The 12147-nt window shown below is 40.9% G+C and overlaps 1 protein-coding gene across 1 annotated transcript in view; it reads right to left on the bottom strand.

The window, feature by feature from the left end:
• CDC5L (cell division cycle 5 like) overlaps positions 1–12147 on the bottom strand; it is a 1268000-nt gene that overhangs the window by 936667 nt on the left and 319186 nt on the right. The window contains exon 4 of the mRNA XM_044062650.1: positions 9985–10112. Coding sequence (XP_043918585.1) covers positions 9985–10112 — 128 coding nt within the window. The remainder of the gene's footprint in view (positions 1–9984; positions 10113–12147) is intronic.

The following is a 12147-nucleotide window of genomic DNA, read 5'->3' as shown; positions in this document are numbered from 1 at the left end:
GAATTTTGATACCACCAGGAAGGTGTTTAGAATGGAAAGATCTAGGATTGGGCATCAAGTGCCCACTTTTCTGGGTACCAGGAAAAGTCTGGAATAAACCCTTGACCTATCTGTTCTGCAGGAACAGGTTGAATTCCCCTTATGGAGAGCAGGGAATTAACTTGGTTTTCTGCCTCTGCCCACTGATTTGGAGGAAGGTCTGGGAACCCTTTTGGGGTTGGCAGTGGGTGGAAGTAAAATGTGTACCCCTGGGATACAATGTTGAGGACCCATCGGTCTTTGGTGATGGAGGTCCAGGTTTTTGCATGGTGGGCAACTTTTCCTCCTAGAGGCACGAGCAACTGGGCAGAGGTGGGGAGTGGAGCTGAGAATTCACTGTGAATTCTTTCCATAAGGGGGTGGCTTAGCACTCCCTGCTTTAGAAGTGGAGGCACTCCATTGCTTAGATCTCTGTATACCCTGAGACTGTAATTTGGGTGGTCTATTTCTCCTTGGTCTAGTCAGAGATGGCCTTGCGGGGACTGGAAAGGACCAGAGTTTTGAGGGGCAATGCCTACTGAATCTTGGAGACTGCACTTGCAAGAAATCTTTGACTGTCTGCATAGACTTAGTTGTTTCTTCCATCTTTTTTAGACCCTCTTCTACTTTGGTGCCAAACAGATTGCCCTTTTTCAAAGGAGCATCTAGTAGTTTTGATTTGAGATGGTCTGGCAAGGTCTGCTCCTTAAGCCAAGCATGCCTTCTCAGTATCGAACCAGTAACTGCTGCCCTGCAAGATGCTTCTAGGGCGTCAAACCCACATTCCAAGGTATGCTTGCTGAGTTGGCTGGAAGAATGCATAACCTCCTGTAAGTCTTTATTTTCTGCACAGTCTGTAAAGGTAGATAATTTTTGCTTAACAAGTTCCATAATATGTTGCTGGTATTTCAGCATGTGAAACTGGCAATTCAATGCCCTAACGGCGAGAGTTGCAGAGGTGTATACTTTTTTACCCCATCTGTCCAAAGCTCGGGAATCCCTGTCCAAAGGGGTGGGATTCTTAGCTGCAGTGGCTTTTATTCCTTTAGGCCCTTGGGAAATGACCTCTGGGTCAGCAGTAGGATTTTTGAAAAGAAATTTGTGAGAGTCAGGGACTCTGTAGTACCTGTCTGGTTTCCTTGGAACAGGGGGTAAAGTATCAGGAGTTAGACTGGATTCCATAAAGACATCATCCATAACCTCCAGAAAGTACAGTTGTGCACACTTACCATAAATGTAGATGTTTGAGTGTATTCACTGTTACAGTCATTACATTTGGGTTATCTGCTTGCAGGTAGCCCTCAGTCGGCCTGATTTACAAAGTCTTGGTCCTGTGTCAGTTGCTGTCCCTTCTTCCATGATGTCAGGTCGTCAGGAGTATAAAACATGCAGCCGACACCATTACATAAGTTTTTCTTGCCCCAGATGTCAGGTGCCCCCCTAATGGGGAGCAATTAAATATAAAAGTACAAAGATATACCTCCAACAAAAAAGCAAATACACCAAAAAGGTTTTTAAGCATAGGAAAGTAGAGGTATAGCCAAAAGAAGTTGGGGGGTTGGAAGGAGGGTAACCAGGACTGCAACAGTGACTACACTCGAACAACTACATTTATGGTAAGTGTACACAACTGTACTATGTTCTTCGTGTTTCACTGTTGCAATCATTATATTTGGGTAGATTCCCAAAGCTATGGTTGGGAGGAGGAATTTAGATAGCATTAGGACCAGCTATAAGGCCCTGCAAGACTGCAGTGGCAAAGCCAGCTCTGGATTTAGAGAAAAATGGCAAATGATAATGTTTGGTGAAAGTATGCACAGAACTCCAGGTAGCAGCTTCTAGGATGTCCCTGGTAGGGACGCCTCTGAGAAAGGCTGCAGAGGTAGATGCAGCCCTGGTGGAGTGAGGTCTGATCCCCTGGGGGATAGGTTTTCCATGGTTTGCTTTGAAATAGCCTTCCCCTCTGCCCCTGCAGCAAATGCCACCAGCAGTTGTTCAGATTTCCTTTGAGGTTTAGTCCTGTCCAAGTAGAATCTAAGTTGTCTGTGCACATTTAAGAAATGCAATATCCATTCCCCTTTGTTCTGTGGACTGGAAAAGAAGGTTGGCAAACCTAAATATTTAGAGGCGAAAATATACAGACAACGGATAGTGCACTGATTAAATAAAGCACAAAACCAACAGCAAGGTATGCCGTCCGTGGTCAGGGCCTAGGCAAGGAATACAGTACAAATGAAAATCTGTATGAGGTATTTGCTTTCCACAAGTAATGCAATTATTAACTTTTACTGACATCGGTAAGGAGCAAGAAAAAGTTTTCCCAACAGGGTACTTAGCTTTAGTTGAAGACTTCGGTTCTGAAACTCGAAAACGAAAATTTCAGTAGTCGGCCGACCGGCACTTGTGAATTGCTTTTGCTTCAGGCACCGCACGGCAAGAAAGTCTGATGTAATGGCATCGGCTGCATGTTTTATACCCCTGCCGTCATGGAAGAAGGACCCAAGACTTTGTTAATCAGGCCGACTGAGGGCTACCTGCAAGCAGATAACCCAAATGTAATGACTGCAACAGTGAAACACGAAGAACATCAGGAGGGATAGCTAAAGGTCTATGTTGTGACAAATCTAAAAATTCTCTGAGTCTCTTTTTGTACTGAGGATAATCCTGGCATTCCCAGTGGAAATGCTCTCAAAGTATGTAGGGTTTCACCAAAAGAAACATTCCTCTGGAGGGGAAGCGGAGGGAATGGATTCCCCTGCATCTGAATCCTCAAACAGATAAAGGAATGTCTTCATATTCAGAAACCTCAGAGTCAGACTCCTGGTCAGTTAAAGCTGCTGGGGACAGGTCTCTTTTTCTCTTAGCAGGGGAAGGCTGGCTTCCCCTAATCAGCATGATCAGGTCTTCTGCCATTTTAAGCATTTGAGATTGTGGCAAGGAAGCAGGTGCTTGAGTTTGGGTTGTCAGTGTTTTAGGCATATCTCGTACTCTTGGCCTTAGAAACTCAGTAGTTTTAGACAGCAAAGACGCGAAAGAAGTCGTCAGTTTGTGTCAAATATCGGTAATGCAAAGAACTTCCTTGGAAGTCGGTGCCTGCACAGCAGCTCCGGACCCATCCAAAGTAGAGACATCCGCAGGTTCCATAATCAAAGAAGAGTTTTGCGGCATACCGGACTCCGAACGGGTCTTGGTAGCGGCCTGAGAATCCATCAAAGTGGGCATCAGGGACTGCAAAAGCACCTGAGCAGCAATGAACTGGCAACTAACTTAACAGAAGCATTGTCGGTAGTTTTGAACCTGTGCGGTCTGTCTCTGTCTTGATCCTTAGATTTTTTCGGAAGATCAGTAGCTGAATGGCTTACTGAAGCCATTTCGGAATACGGAGATCGAAAGCGAAAGTACTTAGTGACAATAAGGGCCCGACGATGAATAGTTTGGGTGTTGAACAAAGCACAAAACTGACAGCGAGGTACGTCGTGGTCTGGGCCTAAACAGATGACGCAGTAAGAATGGAAATCTCGGTGTGATATTTGCTTTTTCACAGGTGATACAATTGTTAACTTTTTCTGACATCAGTTATAGCAAGACAAAAGGATCCCCAACAGGGTACTTAGCTTTAGAAGACTTCAGAATAATTCAATTCAGAAATGAAAACTCCGTTAGAGGCCGACCGGCACTCGTGCGAACTGCTTCTGCTTTGGGCTCCTCGGCAAGAAAGACTGATGTAATGGCGTCGGATGCCTGCTTTTATACCCGACGACATGACATCAATCCTGGAGCAACAGCAACCGACGCAGAAATACCAAGTCTCTGGTATTCGGGCCGACTGAGGGCTACCAGCAGGCAGATAACCCAAGTGTGATGACTGCAACAGTGAAACATGGAGAACATCTACAGAACAAATAGTCAAACTATAAATCATGAGGCCATCATTAGAGATCTAAGGATAGCCTGGTTTTGAGGCACATATGAAGATCCACCTGTGACCCAGGAGACTGGAAGTACTATTGGTTGCCCCAGCACTGAAGGAACCAGACAAGGAGGGAAGAGTCTTGAAGAGGCATGGCCCACTTGCCTCTTTTGGCAGTAAGGTGGGGATGGTGTTGTACACTTAGGGGCACACTAGACAGATGTGTTTTCCCTAGTGAAGACCAGGTAGACCATCACCATTGCTGAACAGGGCTGAAAATTCTGTGTAGACAGATCAATGTAAACTCTTCTTTCCCATACACAGTTGAGCATGCAAACGGATGTTAAGTGTAAAAAAAAAAATACACAAACCACCCTGATAGCTACTTTAATGAAGGTCCTTCCTAGATGACTCTGGCCCTAGTGGTGAAGAATGAATGCATCACTTAGGAGGGGAAAATGTGGAGAAAAAAAAAAGAATAAGAGGACAATGGAAGATGACAATTTAAACTTTTACCCCTGTGTTTCTACCAAATTCAGAAGAGTATATGCTGAAGCATGTGCAATTCTAAAAGTATGTCTAATCCCTCAAGGGAAATCACGGGAAATCACTGTACCACTTTATACTTCAACAATCTAAACCACTATTGAATTTTGTGGTCTCTGATAAAAATACAAGAAACAAACCGAAATGGCGCTGTTCCTAAACAGAAAAGAAAAAAATAAAATCACCGGACTGGAAAACAAACTATTCAAAATGGCTTCAGGAAAAGTCATTCTTTTTTTTCTTATAGAACACTTACAAGTGACATATGTCTAGTCTATAAGGTATGGCTTGATCCAGTTCTATTTGAAGTCTATACCTCTTATGCAACAATGGGGAAGATAACACCCCATCAGGGAGCTTAGTACCAAAAATATGAACAACAAAAAAGGCCAACACAATACACAATGCCTTCAAAGGCTAAAGAATAATATTCCCCTTACACTCAGAAATCAGTCATTAATTTCCTTAACAAATTAAACACATACGCACACATATGTATATGTAAAATATATACATACACTGGAACTGAAAAATATTGACAAGAGACAACAGCAATCATGTTTCTGGAAGGCCAGTTGGTTAGACAATCAAACCTATGACTCCAATAAGGAGCACACAGAAAAAGTGTTGCTGCCTGCTGTGAGCAAAAGGGTGGCTCAGGAGCACAGAATCACAGGAAATGCAAGGCTCAGCAGACCATTTACAGCTTGCTAATACTCAACCTTCATGCTGTGCCTCCTTTACAAGAATGGCAAAGTCAGTCAGTCCTGGAGGAAATTTATGGGTAAACAATCAATCATCTATGTTTAATCTGAAAGAAGCATGAGTGGCACTTTGTTTAACTAATAATGAATGCTGGTTCCAGAGGTGGGGTAGGTACTTGGTAATAAATTTGTTTCTCCAGCAAGTTTTACTTATGTGTTGACAGAGAATTAATTCACTGATAATGGTACTAGTGGAGATGATCTACTTGCACACATACAGGAGATAGAGGACAGGGTCCCTAATGACGCAGTATGCAAAGCAAAAGGCACCCCCACAAAAGCCTATAAGAAACTGAGTAAGCAGATAGCACTTCAAGCGGTTTCTGGGAGTTTTGGGGACTCTGGGCAAACAATCTTCTTAGTCAGAAACCTCTGGGCCCTTTCCAGTTGCTTAATATTTGTAAAAAAAAGTACATCCCGAAGGAGGAGCTGTACTCAGTAACTGGTCTAGTTAGGGCTGCATATAAAGAGATGACTGTGAAGACTGTTAGAGATGGGTGAAGGCTGCCAGCCTAGTCAAAAAGAATTTGGTACTTAATTCTATCATTTGTAAATACTGTGAAATGTTGAAATGCAGGCTTGCTTCTTAAATGAAAGAATATGTTGTGAAATGTTGAACTTAAAACAATGTGGCAACATTGCCATCTGCTGTAAAGAAAGCTAGGTCAAGCATTATGTTGGTCCTTTGAGTTTGATGTTTACAATTTGGCTCTGGCCGGGCTAGATGAAGGCTTCCTGCCTATTGTTTTAAGGATAAAGTTAACGACCAGAATTTAAATTTGAAATGTCCTTTATTGCTCTAAGTGTAAAAGAATGTAAATGCAGTTTCTGTGTGGCCTGAGAAGTGTGAAATGATGTAATGTTTTATCAGAACTGCCGTTTCAATTTAAACAGAGAACCAGAAGGCATTAAGCATTGTTGTCTTGAATATTCAACTCAGCACTGCCTTATGCTCTATGTAAGCAAGTTATTTTAGAAGTGCTTTTTCTTTTAGGAATAACTAGAAATTATAAAGATTAGACTAAGTGTTTTTCTGTGATGTTAAAACTGTACTACTGATTTATTTTAAGTATTGATGATCTCTGAACTCTTGACTAGCACTGACTGTATAGTAGAAAGTACTGTATTGAGGTTTTAATTATTTATTATTAAATATTTTAAAACCTCTTAACTGTGGCTGGTTTGTGTACAGATAATTTAAGCTCTTTAGAATACTTGTATGCCTTTGATGAAACTGTACAAAGCCACTCTAATAAGCTTTGACTGTTTAGTCACATCTACCAATTGGGTAATAATATTGCACAGTAATAAGTGGACACCCTTTTAAGGGCCTTTGAGTAGCTGATGAGTATTAGTGGGTGGTGGTCAGTGGAACTACTGTATAGTCTGGAAGAAAGGGGCACAGCTGGAGAACCTGTGCCAGTCATCCCCAGGAGTGTCTGTGTGGCTGTATAACCTCTTTTCAAAGTGTGTCTGTGTCAGCTACTTGGGCAGGGACACGAAGCACTGGCTGGACAGAGAGGGTGCTAGAGGTTTTACTTTGCCCACTAAGCTGAGATCTGGACCCTATAGCTGTGCCAGTGGGGAGTCTTATTGGGGACCTGGAAAGCAAGGGAGCGACCAGCCCCGGACTGACTGTGATCTCTGTGTGCTGTTAAGGGAAATTGCACTTTACTGTGTGTATTTGTTATCCTTAACTCATATATGAGACTCTCTCTCTCTGGTGTTAGTGGTGAGGATGGAGGCTCCTTGATTGCTGGACCAGGGCATGGGTGTCACAATGACAATGCACATTATCCAGGCCAAAAGTAGTTTAGATATCAGTTGTGCTATATAGAACTTTATTCTGACTACTGCTGCTATAGGAGTATGGAAGGACAGGGACTTATCGAACCAAGTCCCAAGATCCCAGACTATGTTATCACTTCGAAGTGGTGTACTGTTCATACTGTAGGTTGAAGAGAGTTGTTTACCAAATATGGCAAACTGCAATATTACTGGCTGTTGGATGCACCATAACCAGTTCTCATTCCTGTTGAATTAGCAGAATAACCCTTTCAATCACAATCCAACTTTCTAGGCACAAAATACTGACGTGCCATAAATTAGGCTTTCTTAGTGAAAGTTATAACATACACCTTGAAGAAGAGGCACAAGTCCTCATGCATCAGGGAGGCAGCCCTATAATCAAAAGTCACTAAAATGAGAATGACCGGTCAGAGAACCCAACGCCAGCTTGGCTCAAGTCCGAGAGTATGGACTCAATTCTGTTTTGAATTATCACCTATCTGTACCCCAAAAATGCATTAATTACCACAGTGGCAGCACTCAGCATAGCTGCTATGACAACATTTCACAACTTTTGTATAAATATATTCTACAGATAAGGAATGGTGGACTCCAAATATTCCTACTAACATTACTTCTAAAAGCTATGAAAATGAGCCAAACAAAAAGGATTCTACTACCTAAACAACTGGCAGAAGAAATTAACATTCACTGAGCTACACACCTTGACTACATAAAAGAAGTGCTTGAACCACAAAGTTTATCTTAGTCCCTACTAAATGCAATTCTAGACGTTAAAACTCACTCCTTGACGGGATAAACTCTGTACCTCAGACACATCCCTTACACTGGAATTAAGTCACTAGCAATTACTCAGAAAACTGCATACACACGTTTTATCATCTTACAGAGATCCCAATCTGTAGAAGTCAAAGTATCGTCTCAAACATATGCATATATCTCTCTGGAAGAAGCTGATCTGCTTGCCACACACTAGCTGTTTAATACTAAAGTGATCAGTGGCAATCATTTTTGATCAGTGCTCCAAACGTTTTGTCTAGGATGCCAACATATGAAACTACAAGCAAAAATGCAATCCAACTACAGTGGATATACAAAGTTTACATACCCCTGTTAAAATGCCAAGTTTTTGTGATATAAAAAAATGAGACCACAATAATTAATTTCAAAACTTTTCCCACCTTTAATGTGACCTATAACCTGTACAATTCAATTGAAAAACAAACAAATCTGTTAGGAGAAAAAATATAAAAAATAAAAAAACTTACAATACACTGGTTGCATAAGTGTGCACACCCTTAGACTAATACTTTGTTGAAGCACCTTTTGATTTAATTACAGCACTCAGTCTTCCTGGGTACACACCTGCCATCAATTAAAGAGACTCTGATTAACCCCAAATAAAGTTCAGCTGTCCTAGTAGGATTTTCCTGAAATTTAACTAAGTTGCCTGCTACAGCAAAACCCATGGTTCGCAGACAGCTTACAAAGCATCAAAGGGATCTCATTGCTGAAAAGTATCATTCAGGAGAAAGGTACAAAAAAATTTCCACAGCATTGGACATATAATGGAACACAGTGAAGATGGTCATCAAAAGTGAAGAAAATATGGGACAACAATGAAGTTGCAAAGAACTAGACATCCCTCCAAAATTGATGAAAAGACAAGATGAAAACTGGTCAGGGAGGTTGCCAAGAGACCTACAGCCACACTGATGGAGCTGGAGGAATTTCTTTCAAGTACTGGTTGTGTACTACATGTGACAATCTCCCGCATTCTCCATATGTCTGGATTATGGGGTAGGGTCGCAAGACGGAAGCCTTTTCTTACACAGAAAAACATCCAGGCCCGGCTAAAATTTGCAAAACAATACGGCAAGTCTCCCAAAAGCATGTGGGGAAAAATGTGTTATGGTCTGATGAGACCAAGGTTGAACTTTCTGGCCACAATTCCAAAAGGTACGTTTGGCACAAAAACAACACTTTGCATCACCAAAAAAACACCATCCCCGCCCGCAGTGAGGCATGATGGTGGCAGTATCATGTTTTGGGGTTGCTTTTCTTCAGCTGGAACTGGGGCTTTAGTCAAGGTGGAGGGAATTATGAACAGTTCCAAATACCAGTCACTTTTGGCCTAAAACCTTCAAGCATCTGCTAGAAAGCTGAAGATGAAGAGGAATTTCACCTTTCAACACGACAATGACCCAAGCCATACATCCAAATCAACAAAAGAATGGCTTCACCAGAAGAAAATTAAAGTTTTGGGGTGGCCCATCCAGAGCCCAGACTTAAATCCAATAGAAAATTTGTGGAGTGACCTGAAGAGGGCTGGGCACAAGACATGCCCTCACAATCTGACAGATTTGGAGTGCTTTTGCAAAGAAGAGTCGGCAAATATTGCCAAGTCAAATGTGCCACACTGGTAGACTCCTAACCAAGAAGGCTGAACGCTGTAATTAAATCAAAAAGTGCTTCAACAAAGTATTAGTTTGCACACACAACAAAGTATTAGTTTAAGGGTGTGCACACTTATGCAACCAGCATATTGTACATTTTTTATTTTTTCCCCCAACAGATTTGTTTTTCAATTGAACTGTACAGGTTATAGGTCGCATTAAAGGTGGGAAACGTTTTGAAATGATTTACTGTGGTCTCATTTTTTTATATCACAAAAACCTGGCATTTTAACAGGGGTGTGTAAACTTTTTATATCCACTGTAGCTGTTATGTTTCCTGCAGTCAGACTAGATGGACATCCACTCCTCTGTACATATCAACATACTTAATTCCACAGCGTTAATGCCAAGTGACCTCTTCAGTGAATCACCTCATCATCCATCTCCTAAAGAATACGGTCCTATACTTCAGCAACCACAAGCAATATTTTTTTCAAGCAGAAGGAAAAGAAATCAGTCACAAGAACACCAAATGTTTTACCTTCATCCATATCAACTGGATCTGGTCTGGCAGGCTTTGTTTCTGGGTTTGGGTCAATTTCTCCAGGCTTGAGTTTCCGTGGATCATCTGCACTTTCTTCTTCATTGTCTCTCTGGGCAGCTTTGTCTCTGAAAAAAAATAAATAAATCTCAAGACACAGGCTATGGAGTTTTATTCCAAGTAAGAAAACAATCCAATTAACCACTCAAACTGAATTTCCACTTTCAGTCAGTGAAGCTTAGCAGGCAGACTGGCACATTTTTTGGTACATCAAACATTACCATACTCAGACATAAACTGTATAATACCCAAGAATAAGATGACGTGCTCCTGTGGACATCACACAGTGCATATCATAAGTCACCAAATACTTCACACTAAACAAGAATCAATGCAAGTCTACACCACAAACATTACTATCATTTTTGTACAGCTAAATGATACATTTTTGACATACCTTATTTCTGCTTTTACATCTTGATAAATATAGTAAATGCATACTCTAAATGCACAGTGGCTAAATGTTGGTTTCCCTGCTACAAATAAAGTCCAGAATGTGATCCTATAAACCAACGCTGGAACAGTGAGCCCATAAAGTGGAGGAGACAGTTCATTCCCTCAGGCAGAATACCTGGAGTACGTTTACCTGCTTGAGTTGCAACTGGCAGATAGTAAATGAAGAGTTTCAACTCTGGGGACAAGGCTGTTGTGGCCTACCAAGGAGCATATGCAATCCATTGACATGTGAGGAAAGATAGTGCCATTAACGCACCTCTTGGGCCTAATTCCTATGACTGGAGATAAGACGAGCTTGGGCAGCTGCACATGAAGGTTTAACACAACCTTGCCTTCACCCTCCACTACTAAATGCAAAGAAAGAAAGGGCTCCAAAAGTCAAACTCTCCTTGGAAATGATACTCCTCAACAGTATGATCGGGGATCTAAAGCTAAGCTTGCTAGGGTGGGGGGACTGAAAATCAAGATGTTCGGTGGTTGGTAGGGTAAAACTACAGGGCATGCCAAGCAAATATTTCCATTTTAGGGTTGCATTTGTGAAGCATTACTCCTTGATTTCCATGACAGAAACAGGTTACTAATTAATGTAACTTGTACTTTCAGACTTAATTTAATTCTGCAGAAACAAGGCAGAAGCAAAAGAAAATTAACAAAATTCAACCAAGGATATATTCTGAACTAATGTTGCATTATTTGTCCTAAAGACAAGCCGTATAACCACAAATACGAAACAGTTTTCAATGCAAAATGTCAGCCCCTGAAAGAGAAAGGCCTATGAACCCTTGCATCAGGAAGTGTGGAATAAAAGACAATATGTCAATTTGTGTATAAAAATATATAACATTGTTAGGGAACTGCAAAGTTCAACTAGGACTACAATTCTCCATCAAGGATTTAAAGGCAATAAAGTGCTGACTTGGACCCATAAACTTTGCTAGTTTGGAGTACGGAATATGCACTGCAGCATGCTGCACATGAAAAAACTCACTTTTCAGAGAAATATGCTTTTCATTTCTAATACAACATCAACTAAGCAAAGAAATATCATAGGCAATTGTTGCCAAATACCCTAACTGGAAAAGGATTACAATGCAAAATGTTAAGACTGTGACGATGAAAGGCCTTTTAATCCCAAATATGGTATCTTGGTATAAAAATCCATCAGCGTTCCTAAAAAAATATTAGGGAATAGAAAATGGACATTTAGTGTTAAATGCAGTTTGTACCCAGCTCTGTCTTAAAGGATTTGAATGTAGCTGAATTCTGCATCTGGCTCCAGCACTTTGTATGCTTCAGTTCATGGAGTTTCAGCCACGACATGTTACAAGTGAAAAATAACTCATAACACAGTCTAAAGAAGCTACGGCAAAAGCGCTTACTGTGTGTGTACGCTCTCCATTAAAAACGTTTGTTTAAATATTTTTCTGCAGTTTGTGCATACTTTTTTGGGTATCTACAAGATTGAAGTCGTGAAGTGAGCTCTGGTTGTCTCCGGGTCTTATTTGGATTATTTGCTGCATTTTTTGTCAACTTGGGGACATTTATACTGCTGAGCGCTGTTTTCTTTATTCTGGAATATACTATCTATATATATATATATATATATATATATATATATATATATATATATATATATATATATATATA

Source organism: Protopterus annectens, chromosome 2.part1 (assembly GCF_019279795.1).
Source record: "Protopterus annectens isolate FY-2018-M chromosome 2.part1, PAN1.0, whole genome shotgun sequence".
NCBI lineage: Eukaryota > Metazoa > Chordata > Ceratodontiformes > Protopteridae > Protopterus > Protopterus annectens.
The sequence above is the reverse complement of the archived record's forward strand: the minus strand, read 5'-3'. Positions and strand labels throughout refer to the sequence as shown.